At 42.7% G+C, this 18,771-nt stretch overlaps 1 protein-coding gene across 1 annotated transcript in view; it reads right to left on the bottom strand.

The window, feature by feature from the left end:
- Nucleotides 1-18,771, bottom strand: part of EEA1 (early endosome antigen 1) — a 104,690-nt gene that overhangs the window by 60,339 nt on the left and 25,580 nt on the right. The window contains 4 exon segments of the mRNA XM_044280509.1: nt 332-453; nt 3,873-3,986; nt 5,271-5,310; nt 8,158-8,223. Coding sequence (XP_044136444.1) covers nt 332-453; nt 3,873-3,986; nt 5,271-5,310; nt 8,158-8,223 — 342 coding nt within the window.

Here is an 18,771-nt window from a genome sequence, read left to right on the forward strand (position 1 = left end):
TGTGTAAGTGGTGAGGTGTTTTTTTTTTTAACTAACCCCTGAAAGGTTCTTTTTGGTAATGGAAGTTAGATGGGTACATGTCTAAATAGCTGTTAAAAACTAGCCTATTGATTTCAATGGGGTCCATTGAAATGGCCAAAAATAGGACAATAGTATCGAGAGAAAAAGGAACTTGCTGCTATCCAAATGCTAAAAAAAAGGCCATATGACTAGCCCCATAGACTAGTTCTGAATATGGATGTTTGACAGCAGTTACAAAAACATCTGTCACATGGCCATTTTTCACTGTCGTGGCACCCTAAATCCTATATATGACTAAGACAGCATTTACCAGCTCAGTCTTCAGATCTTCAATTACACGTGACCTAATCTGTAGTTCCTGGTTTAAACTTTTAACATTCTCTTCAGCGGAAGCAAGGTGACCTTTTTCTTCATCATATGAAGCCTTTAACTCTATATAAAAAAAAATAAAGAACATATAAAAACTAGCATAAGAAATATAATATTATATATATATATATATATATACACACACACACACACACACACAGTACAGACCAAAAGTTTGGACACACCTTCTCATTCAAAGAGTTTTCTTTATTTTCATGACTATGAAAATTGTAGATTCACACTGAAGGCATCAAAACTACGAATTAACACATATGGAATTATATACATAACAAAAAAGTGTGAAACAACTGAAAATATGTCATATTCTAGGTTCTTCAAAGTAGCCACCTTTTGCTTTGATTACTGATTTGCACACTCTTGGCATTCTCTTGATGAGCTTCAAGAGGTGGCCACCTGAAATGGTCTTCCAACAGTCTTGAAGGAGTTCCCAGAGATGCTTAGCACTTGTTGGCCCTTTTGCCTTCACTCTGCGGTCCAGCTCACCCCAAACCATCTTGATTGGGTTCAGGTCCGGTGACTGTGGAGGCCAGGTCATCTGGCGCAGCACCCCATCACTCTCCTTCATGGTCAAATAGCCCTTACACAGCCTGGAGGTGTGTTTGAGGTCATTGTCCTGTTGAAAAATAAATGATGGTCCAACTAAACGCAAACCGGATGGAATAGCATGCCGCTGCAAGATGCTGTGGTAGCCATGCTGGTTCAGTATGCCTTCATATTTGAATAAATCCCCAACAGTGTCACCAGCAAAGCACCCCCACACCATCACACCTCCTCCTCCATGCTTCACGGTGGGAACCAGGCATGTAGAGCCCATCCGTTCACCTTTTCTGCGTCGCACAAAGACACGGTGGTTGGAACCAAAGATCTCAAATTTGGACTCATCAGACCAAAGCACAGATTTCCACTGGTCTAATGTCCATTCCTTGTGTTCTTTACCCCAAACAAGTCCCTTCTGCTTGTTACCTGTCCTTAGCAGTGGTTTCCTAGCAGATATTCTACCATAAAGGGCTGATTCACACAGTCTCCTCTTAACAGTTCTAGAGATGTGTCTGCTGCTAGAACTCTGTGTGGCATTGACCTGGTCTCTAATCTGAGCTGCTGTTAACCTGCGATTTCTGAGGCTGGTGACTCGGATGAACTTATCCTCCGCAGCAGAGGTGACTCTCGGTCTTCCTTTCCTGGGGCGGTCCGCATGTGAGCCAAATTCTAACAGTCTATTCAGTAGGGCTATCAGCTGTGTATCCACCTGACTTCTCCACAACGCAACTGATGGTCCCAACCCCATTTATAAGGCAAGAAATCCCACTTATTAAACCTGGCAGGGCACACCTGTGAAGTGAAAACCATTTTAGGTGACTACCTCTTGAAGCTCATCAAGAGAATGCCAAGAGTGTGCAAAGCAGTAATCAAAGCAAAAGGTGGCTACTATGAAGAACCTAGAATATGACATATTTTCAGTTGTTTCACACTTTTTTGTTATGTATATAATTCCACGTGTTAATTCATAGTTTTGATGCCTTCAGTGTGAATCTACAATTTTCATAGTCATGAAAATAAAGAAAACTCTTTGAATGAGAAGGTGTGTCCAAACTTTTGGTCTGTACTGTGTGTATATAGATAGACGTATGTATGTATGTATGTATGTATGTCTGTATGCATGTGTGTTCCGCAAAAAACTCAAAAACGCAACCATCCATTTCACCAAAACTTGGTATACACATCCCTTGCTACCTGGAAAGAAATCTTGTGGGGGGTCACAGCTCTCCAGTACGTACTGTTCCTTAGATATACCCCAAAAATGACCTGCATTAGCCAATACAAGCCTGCCAGCCTTTCACTTAAATCCTAACTGCCATACACACGGTCACATGTCCCTTATCAGCCAATAGAAGCTCGCAGGTCCTACTCCAGGTTTCCATAACAACTGATCACAGGTTTTAGCAGTTTGCAGGTCCTTAAATATTCAATCATATGTATCAGCCAAAATAAGTTCATATTTAAATTTACCAGGTTTTCATAACAACACAGCCATAAATAGACTGTACCTATACTGGACTGTCATACTGGATGTCAGCATTCTTATAAATTGAAACAGCTCTCTAGGACGTACCAATGACCTGTATAAGTCAATACAAGCTTGCAAGGCGTTTCTCTTCATATACACACGGTCACATGTCCCTTATCAGCCAATAAAAACATGCAGGTCCTATTCCAGTTTTCCATAACAACTGATCACAGGTTTTAGCAGTTCGCAGGTCCTGAAATATTCAGTCATATGACATATGACGGCACAACTACACTGCTACATGCATGGGGGGCAGGGGCCACTATTAAAGGGGCGGGCGCTGTGGAGTTCACTGTTAAAGGGGCGGCCGCCGCCGTGAAAGTCACTGTTAAAGGGGCGGTCACCGTTAAAGGGGCAATGGCAAATACTTTTTTTGTGCCACTAATACAGCCACCGTGAAAGTTACTGTTAAAGGGGCAGCCACGTGAAAGTCACTGTTAAAGGGGCAGCCACCGTGAAAGCCACTGTTAAAGGGGCAGCCACCGTGAAAGCCACTGTTAAATGGGCAGCCACCGTGAAAGTCACTGTTAAAGGGGCAGCCACTGTGAAAGTCACTGTTAAAGGGGCAGTTACCGTTAAAGGGGCGGTCATTGTGAATATCACTGTTATTTAATATAAAATTGCAATAAATAAATACCCGGGCAACGCCGGGTCAACAGCTAGTGTGTGTATAAATATATATTTAATGAACACTGCTACATAAACAAGTAACATGATCATAAAGCAGCAAATACACCAGTGATTTCGGACAACAAAAAGGCAACCATCTTTGACCAACTTTCTGTGATAAAGTGCGTGACAGGTGACAGAAGATTTCGGTTGAAATGATAATCTGCCATTGTTTTCACCACTGTCAGGTGCTGTAGTTGAAAAGCCCTGTTGAATGACAGATCATCAACTGAACTGTTCTTTTAAAGGGGTTTTCTGGGATATTAAAATTGATGACCTATCCTCAGTATAGGTCATCAATATCAGATCACAGGGGTCCAACACCAGGCACTCCCGCCGATCAGCTGGTTGAAGGGAAGGCCGCACTCTGTGCCAGAGCAGTTTTTTCTTCATTGTTTAACCTGCTCGCCTGAGGATAGGTCATCCATAGTAAAATCCCAGCAAACCCCTTTTAACTTATGACATTAATGGCCAAAACCACAACCTTCCAAGACCAATCGTGAATGGCAGGTTCTTGAGCTCTCGAGAATCCCTAATGTAGTGCCAGCTTTACATAACTACCACTATGTGGCGAAATATAAGGATTACTGGCTATCTGGTAACTTTCATCTACCATATCAAAATGAAAACGACAAGGGCAGGTTGAAAGTTCGACCTAACTAGCAATCTATCGTGAAGAAGGAGTATAATTGTTACCATCCATCACATTTACAGACCTAACACTTACCAACCAATTCGGTAGCCATCTGTGCCGCTTTCTGCTCAAACAAGTCCTTCATCTGCTTAATATTAAAGATTTCAGTCCTAGCCTCTTCCAGCTGCTGTTCCAGGGACTGAAGTTCTGTAAGGCCAATAACAGGTTATTTTTATACTTACAGTAAATCTGTCACTTACTTGACTCTACTAATCAATAAGACAAGGTTATGTATTGTGCTCTATTTGTACTAACTAAAAGGCCTTACAAAGTGATAAATGAAAACGCTATCTGCTTTGGAGATCCCTTTTCTTAGAACAGTCCTTCAAATTAGGGGAGTATAAGGTTTCTTGCTTTTGAGACCCCTAGTGATGAGCTGTAATCAGTGGAGGAACTAGTAGCGACATGAATTAAAGGGGTTGTCCCATGAAAAATATTCAACATTTTTTAAAAACCGGCACCTTGATCTGAATACTTTTGTAATTGCATGCTATTAAAAATTCAGTATAGCCGCTGAGTTATTCATGGACATCTATCTGTATAGCGCCACCTGCTGTTTGCCTTTTTCCAATTCCTCTGTCCTGCTCGCTGAGATGGAAGCACATGCGCAGTTCTTACCTTTCAACTGCCACCAGCTGCAGCAGAAAGAACACGCCCCTTCCTAAGCTACGAGCTTGAAATAAATCTAGCAGAGCAATTGTAGCAATGAATGGGGAAATATCTGGATCCATGTGAGGTACAGAGCTGGTTCTAAGTTTGCTAAAGAGATTGTCATGTACCATATGATGTGTGATTTTCATTTTGTACATTAAACATGGAATAATCTCTAAATTCTCATGCGCCGCCACTGCAGGAGAAACAAAGCTGGGTAGATGTATGTTTCATAGTCTTCCTCTTCTCTGGGGGTCCATCATGGGGGAACCACTCTATTACCTTGGAATTCCTTAACAGGGCATCTGTAAATGGGTTTCTAAACCAGATTTTACAACTTTATGTTGATAAAAGTTTAAGGAATATTTCCATCACTATGACCCCTGCTGATACAAGAATAAGGGGATACAGTGCTGCTACCCCATCCTCCAGGCCACCAGCTCTGCAAGGAACTGCAGCCAGTACTTTTCTCAGGATTGGGGTCAGAACCCCAATGATGATAATGTGATGGCCTATCGAGATATATTACTTTGTGACATGGGAAGACCACTGTAATCAATTTACTAGGGAGGGACGTGTGTAACTGTACTGTACCAAAGATACAATACTCCCACTTCTCAGGTGAGAGCATGTACCAGTTTGCAGGCTCAGAACATAAACAATTTTACTGGTGTTACATGTGTATTCTCTAATGTCCTGCACAAAACAAGTGCATGTATTATCTCCATGTCTCATGCAAGAGGAAATTCTGCCGCTCTCTGGAAATATGATGATAATCACCTGTAGATGCTACTGTGGTCACTCCATCAGGTATTGCGTTCTAATAAAAATAAAAAGAGAAGAAAGCAAGTTACAATTTTGGAGAGGAACCTAGTCTGTTACATCTACACATCATCTGTAGAGTGCTTATTATGTAGGTATGCTCTCCAAGTGTGGCTATGTAACATAAACCATGGCCATATTATTATTATTATTATTATTATTTGACCCTTCCCGCCACAACCATTTTCCTTTTAGTTTTTATCTCCCTGCCTTCCAAAAAACTTTTATACTTTTATTTAATATAGCTGCATGAGGGCTTTCTTTTGCAGGACAAGTTGAACTTTCTAAAGTCACCATTTAAGATTCCATACAGTGTATTGGGAAGCTGCAAAAAATAATTTATGAGGTTGAATTGGGAAAAAAAATATTTTTTAACTGTGCATTATGTGTTATTGGTTTCATTTTTGCAGCATTGACTGTAATAATGACAGGTTACCTTTATTCTGTGGGTCTGTGCGATAACTATATAAATTTGGCACTGCTGTAATGTTTTAATACTTAAAAAAATATCATTAATTTTTAGCTTTATAAGACACACTTTTTCCCCCCAAAAGTGGGGGTTAAGTGGCAGTGTGTCTTCTAAAGTGAATACTAGTGAGTGCTTCCATTAGGGAAGTGCTCACTAGTATGCAGAAGTCCTGAGAGCGGTAAGTCAGGATCTTCAAGTGTTACCTGTACTCATCTCTCTGTGGTCTTCTCTGGGTGCTGCATTGTCCTGACTGCATACAGTGTCAGGATTCAGTGTGTGCATACAGTCGGGCAGCGTAGCCCGGAAAGGAACAGGAAGCGTTAAGTGCAGGACAGAACGTCAGACCTGCAGAGCAGTGGCCAAGTAGAAGAGATAAGTTAATTTATTTAAAGTTCTGATCGGTGTCTGAGCTGAGGTCCGATATGGGGGTCTGACATGGAGGTCTAAAGGAAGTCTGGGCCTCTGATCCGAGGTTCCGATATGGGGGCTCTGATCTGAGGTTCCGATATTGGGGGGGGCCCGATCTGAGGTTCCGATATTGGGGGGGCCCGATCTGAGGTTCCGATATTGGGGGGGCCCGATCTGAGGTTCCGATATTGGGGGGGCCCGATCTGAGGTTCCGATATTGGGGGGGCCCGATCTGAGGTTCCGATATTGGGGGGGCCCGATCTGAGGTTCCGATATTGGGGGGGCCCGATCTGAGGTTCCGATATTGGGGGGGCCCGATCTGAGGATCAGATATGGGGGTATGACCAAAAATATATATTTTTTTCTTATTTTATTCTTCTGAAACCTAGGTGCGTCTCATCATCAAGTGCATCCTATAAAGTGAAAAATACAGTACTCTGAAAAAATATATATTCTGATGGTATGTGTGACTTTATGATCCCTTTTTATACAGATTTATTTTTATTTTTGAGAGGCGAATAGAACAGAAAGGGCATTTTCTTATTTTCCCTGATACAGTGTTCACCATAAGGTTAAATACTTTTATATTTGTTTGGGCACTTTTGGCCATAGCAATACAAACAGTTAATTTTGTTGCTGTTGTAAGGGTACTTTTACACTTGCGGCAGAGGATTTCGGCAGGCAGTTCCATCACCGGCAACCCGGACGCAAATGGATGGCATTTGTCAAACTGACAAATGCATTGAAATACCGGATCCGTCTCTCCGGTGTTATCTAGAAAAACAGATCCGGTATTCATTTTTTGGGCATTTTTAAAGGTCTGCACATGCGCAGACCGGAAAGCCAGATCCGTTTTGCCGGAACACTTAATACCGGATCCAGCACTAATACACTTCAATGGATCCGGATCCGCCATTCCAGCAAGTGATCAGTATTCTTTGCAGGAGAGAAAACTGCAGCATGCTGCGGTATTTTCTCCGTACAAAAAACGTAAGAGGGACTGAACTAATGCATCCTGAACGGAATGCTCTCCAGTTTTTTTTTCCGGTATTGAGCCCCTAGGACGGAACTCAATACCAGAAAACAAAAACGCTAGTATCCTAAAATAGGGGTGATTTGAATTTTTTTTTTACATTTTTTTTTTCTCACCTTGACTTTTTTTTGCCAACCAAGAGGGCTTCATTAAGCAATCATTTGATTACTTATTCCATAGACTGCAATAAAATTAAAATTAATTGTTCCTATTAAAGAGGTTGTGCACCTTTAGGTTGGGGGAGGGATTGGTAAATTCCCCATCTTTGGTAGACCACAGACAGCACAACACAGAGTAGACCTGCTCTGTGCTGTTTGTAGGGGGAAAACCTAGGGTAGAGGAGTATTTAAATTGATGGCAATACTGGTCATCATTTCGTGGGGGCAATTAAGGGGGCTTCATTCTGTGTATGAGTCACTAATGTGGGCATCACTGTGTGGGTGCCACTTAAAAAGACACCATACTGTGTGGGGGCACTAAGAGGGCATCACTTTGTGTGGGGGTCACTTATGGGATCACCTTGCTGTGAGTTGGCACTTAGGGGACATGCTACTGTGTGAAGGAGACACAAAGGGGGCATCATACTGTGTCGGGGAACTAATGGAGCATCATATTGTGTGGAAGCACCTTACTATGAAGGGGGGACCAAACTGTGTCGGGAGACATTAATGGGGCATCAAACTGTGTGGTGAGACGCTAAGGGGTCTCACACTACATAGGGTGTACTAACATGCATCATTACTGTCTTGGAGGGCATAACTGCGAGGTGGCCCTAAGGGGGCATTCTTACTATCAATAAATCCTATGAGAAGACTACGGGATTGGGTCAGTTCCTGAACTGGGACACCTTATGGGAAAATCTTCATAAACCTGACTATAAAAAAAAATAAAAAATTAATACTTAGATCCCACTTCAAAAATCTTAAAGGAATTACTTGCTTCAGTTGCTCTTGAACATTTTCCAACTCCTTCTTCAGTTCTTCTGCATACCATTTCTCTTCCTGAATCATAAAAATACAATATATGAGCGACAAATCAAATTCTATGGGCTGAATGTAAAATCTTCATGCATAAGGGATAGTGGACCTCATAGTCCCTAGTTTCCTGGATTGGTCACTGTGGTTCCATGAAGTGGCCATGCCCACATGACTTGTAAATATGGGTCAATATGACCAGTGGACCAAAATATTATATGGCACATAAATCACCCAAAATAACTCTTTCCACATTCATTCCCTTGCATAAAAATAAATGTGTTAAAGGTAGATCTCTCCTTGAAAGGGAAAGATGCATCCATATCCACCCCTCTGTACATGTATGTCATAGTTGATTGCAGGTGCAGGTCGGGTGCCCAGGTGACCCTGGAGAGAAAACAGAAGTGGTTTATAACTGCTTCTGTCTTCTCTTTTGCAGGCTACCAAGCATTCAATCAGTGAACAGAGGCAGTGGTAATGGTGCTGCCTCTGTGGGGCCTGGCGATCACGTGATCTATGGTGCCCTCTGACATGGCAGAGCTTCTAGATCTTTGCAAACCCAGATCAGCGACAGTGCCCAACAGGTGGCTGTTTTGACCTGTAACTGAGGCTTCCTATAGATGCCCAAATTACAGTGGAAAACTGCAAAAAAATCTCTCTCTCTCTCTCTATATATATATATATATATATATATATATATATATATATATATATATATAAAAACATACACACACACATAGTATACTTCCCCCATAGGTCTTTTATGGCCAAATGGGGGCCATACTATGTTAAAAACTACGGTATATACAGGTAAACTAACAAACAGAAAACAAAGAGAAAAGAAAAGAAGAAGAAAAAAATACACCGCCTGCGACAATCCAAACTATTGCCTAGACTTACATATTATACACCCACCAATCTGATATTGATTACCTATCCTGAAGATAGATCATCACTATCATAACAGCGCACAACTAGGGTTGGGCGATATCAAAAATATTCCCACGATAACGATATTAGGAAATTTATTGCGATATATATATAGAGATAAATATCTATTTAGAAGAAAAAAAAACACTTTGAAACGTTGTACTGTATGGGGGCAGCCACAAGGAGACGTTATACTGTATAGGGGGCCACGAGGAGACGTTACACTGTATGGGGGGCAGCCACAAGGATACGTTACGCTGTATGGGGGGCAGCCACAAGGAGACATTACGCTGTATGGGGGGCAGCCACAAGGAGACATTACGCTGAATGGGGGGCAGCCACAAGGAGACATTACGCTGTATGGGGGGCAGCCACAAGGAGACATTACGCTGTATGGGGGGCAGCCACAAGGAGACATTACGCTGTATGGGGGCAGCCACAAGGAGACATTACGCTGTATGGGGGGCAGCCACAAGGAGACATTACGCTGTATGGGGGCAGCCACAAGGAGACATTACGCTGTATGGGGGCTGCCACAAGGAGACATTATAATGTATGGGGGCAGCCACAAGGAGACATTATACTGTATGGGGGGCCACAAAGAGACATTATAATGTATGGGGGCCACAAAGAGACATTATACTGTATGGGGGGCCACAAGGAGACATTATACTGTATGGGGGACCACAAGGAGACATTATACTGTATGGGGGACCACAAGGAGACATTATACTATATGGGGGCCACAAGGAGACATTATATACTGTATGGAGGCCACAAGGAGACATTATGCACTATATGGGCAGGCAGCAGGGTACAAGGAGACATTATATACTGTATGGAGGCCACAAGGAGACATTACATACTGTATGGGCAGGCAGCAGGGCACAAGGAGACATTACATACTGTATGGGCAGGCAGCAGGGCACAAGAGGACATTATATACTGTATGGGCAGGCAGCAGGGCACAAGGAGACATTATATACTGTATGGGCAGGCAGTGGGCCACAAGGAGACATTATACAGTGCTCCAGACTAAAAAAAATACCTAGTAGCCATTGGCTCCTGAACTGAAAAATTTAGGAGCCAAATCGAAACCGAATCAAAATTTTGTATCGTGACAACGCTACGCCGTAGGGTTGTTTTGATACCAAAATTTTGATTCGCTTTCGTCACCATAAAAAAGTATTGCGATACTCAATACGCGCAAAAAAAAAAAAAAACCCGCGTGCATTTTTTGGGGGGTGACAAGGTGACAAAAAAATGGGGAATGCTCACCGCATAGGAGATATTTTTTAATAATTTAATAGTTTGGACAGCGCTATGTAATAAGTTTATTTAATTATTGTTTATATATTTAATATGTAAAATTGGGAAAGGGGGGATTTAAACTTAATATTTTAGGGTACTTTCACACTAGCGTTTTTCTTTTCCGGCATAGAGTTCCGTCACAGGGGCTCTATACCAGAAAAGAACTGATCAGGCATATCCCCATGCATTCTGAATGGAGAGTAATCCGTTCAGGATGCATCAGGAGGTCTTCAGTTCAGTCATTTTGACTGTTCAGGGCGGAGATAATATCGCAGCATGCTACGGTTTTATCTCCGGCGGAAATAAAACGGAAGATTTGCCTGAATGCCGGATCCAGCATTTTTCCCCATAGGAATGTATTAGTGCCAAATCTGGCATTCAAAATACCGGAATGCACCCGCACTGAATCCGGACCCATTCACTTCTATGGGGCTGTGCACATGAGCGGTGATTTTCACACATCACTTGTGCGTTGCGTGAAAATCGCAGCATGCTCTATGTTGTGCGTTTTTCACGCAACGCAGGCCCCATAGACGTTAATGGGGCTGAGGGAAAATCGCAAGCATCCGCAAGCAAGTGCGGATGCGGTGCGATTTTCACGCATGGTTGCTAGGATGAAAGTCTATTCACTGTATTATTTTCCCTTATAACATGGTTATGAGGGAAAATAATAGCATTCTGAATACAGAATGCATAGTAGAAGGTCAATATAATAAACATTGGTGGCGCAGTGCGCCCCCCCCCCTAATATAATAAACATTGGTGGCGCAGTGCGCCCCCCAACACCCCAGTATAATAAACATTGGTGGCGCAGTGCGCCCCCCCAGTATAATAAACATTGGTGGCGCAGTGCGTCCCCCCCCCCCCCCCCCCAGTATAATAAACATTGGTGGCGCAGTGCACCCCCCCAGTATAATAAACATTGGTGGCCCAGTGGGCAGTGCCAATGAGGGTTAAAAAATTAAAAAATAATTAACTCACCTCCTCCAATTGATCGTCTCTTGTTCTTTCTTCAGGACCTGTGGTGACATCACTGTGCTCATCACATGATACATCACATGATCCATCACCATGGTAATAGACCATGTGATGAGCTCAGTGACGCCACCACAGGTCCCTGTCATAGAGGTTGGGTGCCGGCTATTTGATTCCGGCACCTGTCTCCTGTATTTGCATTACAGGTCAGTTTTCTTCATTGGTGGCGCAGTGGCCACGGCGCCTCCCCTCCTACTCCAGTCTCTTCCTATTGGCGGAGGCAGCAGCACAGGGGGAGGGAAAGACTCCTTCTCCACTGCGCTGCTGAGAAGAACATCGGCGGCGGGGCAGAGAACTATCATCTCCTGTGCCCCGCCGCTGTATTCAACGGCAGAGCTGCGGCGGCGGGTATAGTCGCAAATGGCGACAAGACTAAAAAGTCTTGTCGCCATTTGTAAATTCTAAGTCGCATTGGTGAACATTTGTCGCCATCTGGAGCCCTGCTATATACTATATGGAGGCCACAAGGAGACATTATATACTATATGGGCATGCAGCAGGGCACAAGGAAACATATACTGTATGGGCAGGCAGCAGGGCACAAGGAGACATTATATACTGTATGGGCAGGCAGCAGGGCACAAGGAGACATTATATACTGTATGGGCAGGCAGCGGGCCACAAGGAGACATTATATACTGTATGGGCAGGCAGCGGGCCACAAGGAGACATTATATACTGTATGGGCAGGCAGCGGGCCACAAGGAGACATTATATACTGTATGGGCAGGCAGTGGGCCACAAGGAGACATTATATACTGTATGGGCAGGCAGCGGGCCACAAGGAGACATATACTGTATGGGCAGGCAGCGGGCCACAAGGAGACATTATATACTGTATGGGCAGGCAGCGGGCCGCAAGGAGAAATTATATACTGTATGGGCAGGCAGTGGGCCACAAGGAGACATTATATACTGTATGGAGGCCACAAGGAGACATTATATACTATATGGGCTGGCTGCTCGGCAGGCAGTGGGCCACAAGAGTCACTATAATGCATGGGGCCACCAGGAGACATTATACTGTCTGGACTCAGGAACTATACTGTAAGGGGGCCACAAGGTGATATTATACTGTATGGGACAGCAATTTGTAACCCCTCCGCCATGAGTATAATAATATCTTGTGGCCCCCATACAGTAATGTCTTCTTGTTGCTCCTGTATGGGGGCAACAGGGAGACATTATAGTTTATCAAGTGCCATCACCATGTGCAGTGCAGCTTGCAGGCAGGGCCAGGGCTGCAGAAGACACAGTACAACCTTTATTTCTGACACCTGGGCCCCCACCTTGGCTTGGACACGGACTGCTGACTGACTTTGCCGCCTCGCTCCTGTGCTCGGCCGGTGGGCGGAGACTTGAATATGGGAGCGAGGAGAAGCCGGGGGGGGCAGCCGCTGCAGGAAATAATATGTACAATACGCATATGCACAATGCAGGGGGCAGGCTGACACAGCTTTAGGAGTTGTCAGCACGGATATGACCGCTCCCATGACGTCACCAAATACCGCTGTTATTTGGAAACAGCTATATCGCTGTTTCTTAATACCGCGATATATCATTGACACCGGTTTACCACTCAACCCTACGCACAACCCTTTTAATAGCGCTTACTGAAGGTGAAAGAATCCCTTTAAATTCTTGTACACTTAACCCTCAATAAAACAATAAAAAGTAGTTTTTTTAAACTCCTATGTGCCACACCAAAAAAAAAAGAAAAAATGCAAAAACAATTTTGGTAGCCCCAAGAAATAAGTGGCCATTCACAAAGTGTTTTATGACAGCTGAGTTTGGCGCAAATTCTGAACATGTCCTTTCTTGGCGCAGTCGCAGTAATAAACTGCAGCCACATGAATGGTCGTCAATCTGAGGTAGGTTTCTGCGCAGCCACCGAGAACTGATCAGTTTTGCCCTAATGCATTCTAAATGGAAAAGGATCGGCTCAAAATTCATCATTTTGCCCTCTGTTTAGTCACCATTCCACTGGAGGCGGAAACCAAAACGCTGTTTGCAGCGTTTTTCTGTCTGCGATGTTTTGCGGAGCAAGACGGATCCTTCCCCTATTGACCTTCAATGGTGTTCATGATGGATCTGTCGTTGCTATGGAAGACATAATACAACCAGGTCCGTACATGACGGATCCATGCCGGATCCGCAAAAACGCTAAAATGAAAGTAGCCTTACACAGAGGCTGTGCCAAACTCAAAAAACTCTATGTGAACGGCCCCTAGAAGAGTTTGGACCATTAGACTGCCACGTATGAAAAAGCGTCTGGTCAATTAGGACCAAAACACTGGTTGTTAATGAGTTCAATTTCTTTCATGCCTTTAATTCCACAAGTTTATTACTGTAATTTCCCCCATTTTACTGATCTTTAAGATGATAACATTAAAGACTTAGCAAACAATTAACACACTAAAGAAGCCCAGAAAAAAGGAGTTTACCCCTAAGGCTACATTCTCACAACCGTATATATTTTGCAGTCCGCAAAATGCGGATCCGCAAAAAATACGGATGACGTCCGTGTGACATACATGTTGCATCCGTTTTTTTGGCGGATCCATTGTAACAATGCCTATCCTTGTCTGCAAAACGGACAAGAATAGGACATGTATAAAAAGTAGATGGGAACTCAGCAGTCAGAGTCACATAAAATTTGAAAAGTGCAATTTATTAAATTCATGAGATAGATGCATTAAATAAAAATGTTAAAGGTTAAGAACAACAACTGTGCAATAGATGGCCCAATAAATCGCCTTAAAGGGAACTTGTCACCGGGATTTTGTGTATAGAGCTGAGGACATGGGTTGTTAGATGGCCGCTCGCACATCCACAATACCCAGTCCCCATAGCTCTGTGTGCTTTTATTGTGTAAAAAAAACGAGTTGATACATATGCAAATTAACCTGAGATGAGTCCTGTACATGAGAGGAGTCAGGGACAGGACTCATCTCTGGTTAATTTGCATATGTATCAAATCGGGTTTTTTTACACAATAAAAGCACACAGAGCTATGGGGACTGGGTATTACGGATGTGCTAGCGGCCATCTAGCAACCCATGTCCTCAGCTCTATACACAAAATCCCGGTGACAGGTTCCCTTTAAGAACGAAGCCGAGGGATACAGGCCCCTCACAGATGATGAAGTAGAAAAATAAAATCAGATAATAAAAACAATAAGTAACTAAAAACCATTAATCTAATAACCATAAATGGGTGGCTAGTATTATAACCAGTCCTAAATCACCAGCAGTTTATATACCATATGGGATGGTCACATAAAAAACTCCAGCGTGTGTGCAGGCAGTCCCATGTGTAGGGCACTTCGATATTCACCGTTTCATAGACTATATAATATTAGCCATATTCGTGGCGTCCCACGTTAGAGGCTTATTACGAATATCAACAACAAACAGCGGAGAGTAAGTACTTATCTCTTCAGATGCCGTCTCTCAGTCAGCCGTCCACCAGTAGCCTCTGCATTAGCGGGAGGACTGTACACTGCAAGGTAAGGTAAGTGCGTGTTCGGCGCCCCACGTGTCTCGGACTTCAGTTTGGAGCTATGCGGATTGTGCAGCCCAGACAACTGGCTGTGCTGATAGGATCCTCTCGGGTACAGCAAACACCGTTTACCTCTTCCTCGATCCTGTGGGTATTATCTCCAAGGTGTGCGCCTTTTGGGTATTTCTGTGAAGCGCTTCACTTTTCTTTGTAAGTATAGTTATAGGTCATGTATCAGCATGATTGTCCATAGCATCCAAATTATTCATCGCTATGCAAGTATCTGGAAAAACACCAAACGCGTTTCGGAGTATTGCTTTACTCCATCAGTGGTAATGCCCACAGGATCAAGGAAGAGGTAAAACGGTGTTTGCTGTACCCGAGAGGATCCTATCAGCACGTGGGACTCCGAATTTAATTTGTCTGGGCTGCACAATCCGCATAGCTCCAAACTGAAGTCTGAGACATGTGGGACGCCGAACACGCACTTACCATACCTTGCAGTGTACAGTCCTCCCGCTAATGCAGAGGCTACTGGTGGACGGCTGACACTGAGACGGCATCTGAAGAGATAAGTACATACTCTCCGCTGTTTGTTGTTGATGATATTCAAAATAAGCCTCTAACGTGGGACGCCACGATCAAGCTAAATATCATATACCCTATGAAATAGTGAATATACATGGGACTGCACATACGCTGGAGTTTTTTTATGTGACCACCCTATATGGTATATAAACTGCTGGTGATTTAGGACTGGTTATATTACTAGCCATCTATCTATGGTCATTAGCTTAAAAGGCTTCTACCACCAGAAATACTGTTATGTAGCTGACTGACAGCGATTCGCTAATGTCAGCACTACATAACAGTATGTTTCTAACAGTAGTTCCTGTAGCCGTTTTGGTTGAAAACGTACTTTTATAGATATGCTAATGAGCCCCTAGGTGCTATGTGGGCGTCATTAGCACCTAGAGGGCTCCGTTCACTAACCATTTCAGCCGCCCATCGCGTCCCTCCAGCCCGCCCGGCTCCTGTTGATTGACGTGAAACTTCTCAGTATCGAGTACCAACTCCCGCGCCTGCACCGTGCGCTTTTGTATTCGGCGCAGGCGCAGTGAGTGAATGCCGCGCTCCTGGTGCTGGCTTCCTCATTGTAACATAGTTGGCGCAGGCGCAGTGAGGAAGCCGGCGCCGGGAGAATACAGAAGCGCACAGCACAGGCGCGGGAATTGGTACTCTATACTGAGAAGTTTCACGTCAATCAACAGGAGCGGGGCGGGCTGGAGGGACGTGATGGGCGGCTGAAATGGTTAGTGGACGGAGCCCTCTAGGTGCTAATGATGCCCACATAGCACCTAGAGGCTCATTAGCATATCTATAAAAGTACGTTTTTAACAAAAACGGCTGCAGGAACTACTGTTAGAAACATACTGTTATGTAGTGCTGACATTAGCGCATCACCAATGTCAGTCAGCTACATAACAGTATTTCTGGTGGTAGAAACCCTTTAATGGTTTTTAGTTACTAATTGGTTTTATTATCCATACGGCTGCGTTCTTAAGGGGATTTATTGGGCCATCTATTGCACAGTTGTTGTTCTTAACCTTTAACATTTTTATTTAATGTATCCATCTCATGAATTTAATAAATTGCACTTTTAGATTTCTACTTTGTATACAAATCCTTGATACTTCTTTATTGATTTGGGTGCATCAATCCTAGTTGAAGCACCTAGCCATCCTTATTATTCGGTGAGCGGTCCCATATACACATTATTAATATCAATAATAGGACATGCTCTACATTTTTTGCGAGGGGCCGCGGAACGGACATGTGGATGCGCATTTTTTTGTGGACCCGTTGAAATAAATGGGTCCTCATCCAATCCGCAAAGAAAAAAAACGAAAAGAAAAACAGGACGGACACGGAATCCAAATACGTTCGTGTGAATATAGCCTAAAGCTGTTCATCAGGAAGTCCAGTCTGGGTAATTATTGCCTCCCTTCCCCCCTGACCATGGTGCACTTGGTGGGGCTGAAGGTTTTTTTTGCCAGAAGACGTTTGGGGAGATTTATCAAAACTGGTGTAAGGGAAAACTGGCTTAGTTACCCACAGCAACCAGATTCCACCTTTCATTTTCCAAAGGAGCTCTGAAATCCGATTGGTTGCTTTGGGTAACTAGTCCAGTTTTCCTTTACACCAGTTTTGATAACTCTCCCCCATCAACTTGGGTTACAATAGCTATTTTTGCCATTATGTTACTAAAACATAAAATACTAAGTTTGGCATCCAAATATTTTACCATCTTATTAAATTCAGACTGTTACTCGCTCTCTCTCTAGGCAATGGAGAGACAAACTGGGAGGGGGCAGGGGAGAAGAAGGTTAACAAGAGCTGATTGCAATGGACTCCTGGGAAATGCAGGTCCTTGTACATCATGTGTGACGGGCTGCTGCTGCCCACAGACAGTGAAGAGACAAGAGCAGCTGAGGAGTGAGAAAGGTTCAAAATGACACTAGAGAGCTTTCACATTGATATAGTCAAACTAATGGTGTACATTACCCAGGATATTCATTTTGTTTTTTTAACATTCAGGGGATAACGACTTTAAAAGCTCTATGATACTTCACAATTAGTTTTTTTACCAACAGCTACAAAGATTTAACAAGATTTTATTTGTGGAGAGCATATCACTTTTACATTTATTACACTACAAGTGGAGAGCATATCACTTTTATATTGAGTACAAGTGGAGAGCATATCACTTTTATATTGAGTACAAGTGGAGAGCATATCACTTTTATATTGAGTACAAGTGGAGAGCATATCACTTTTATATTGAGTACAAGTGGAGAGCATATCACTTTTATATTGAGTACAAGTGGAGAGCATATCACTTTTATATTGAGTACAAGTGGAGAGCATATCACTTTTATATTGAGTACAAGTGGAGAGCATATCACTTTTATATTGAGTACAAGTGGAGAGCATATCACTTTTATATTGAGTACAAGTGGAGAGCATATCACTTTTATATTGAGTACAAGTGGAGAGCATATCACTTTTATATTGAGTACAAGTGGAGAGCATATCACTTTTATATTTATTACACTACAAGTGGAGAGCATATCACTTTTATATTGAGTACAAGTGGAGAGCATATCACTTTTATATTGAGTACAAGTGGAGAGCATATCACTTTATATTTATTACACTACAAGTGGAGAGCATATCACTTTTATATTTAGTACAAGTGGAGAGCATATCACTTTATATTTAGTACAAGTGGAGAGCATATCACTTTTATATTTAGTACAAGTGGAGAGCATATCACTTTTATATTTAGTACAAGTGGAGAGCATATCACTTTTATATTTAGTACAAGTGGAGAGCATATCACTTTTATATTTAGTACAAGTGGAGAGCATATCACTTTTATATTTAGTACAAGTGGAGAGCATATCACTTTTATATTTAGTACAAGTGGAGAGCATATCACTTTTATATTTATTACACTACAAGTGGAGAGCATATCACTTTTATATTTAGTACAAGTGGAGAGCATATCACTTTTATATTTATTACACTACAAGTGGAGAGCATATCACTTTTATATTTAGTACAAGTGGAGAGCATATCACTTTTATATTTAGTACAAGTGGAGAGCATATCACTTTTATATTTAGTACAAGTGGAGAGCATATCACTTTTATATTTATTACACTACAAGTGGAGAGCATATCACTTTTATATTTAGTACAAGTGGAGAGCATATCACTTTTATATTTATTACAC

The sequence above is a fragment of the Bufo gargarizans genome, chromosome 2 (assembly GCF_014858855.1).
Source record: "Bufo gargarizans isolate SCDJY-AF-19 chromosome 2, ASM1485885v1, whole genome shotgun sequence".
Taxonomy (NCBI): Eukaryota; Metazoa; Chordata; class Amphibia; order Anura; family Bufonidae; genus Bufo; species Bufo gargarizans.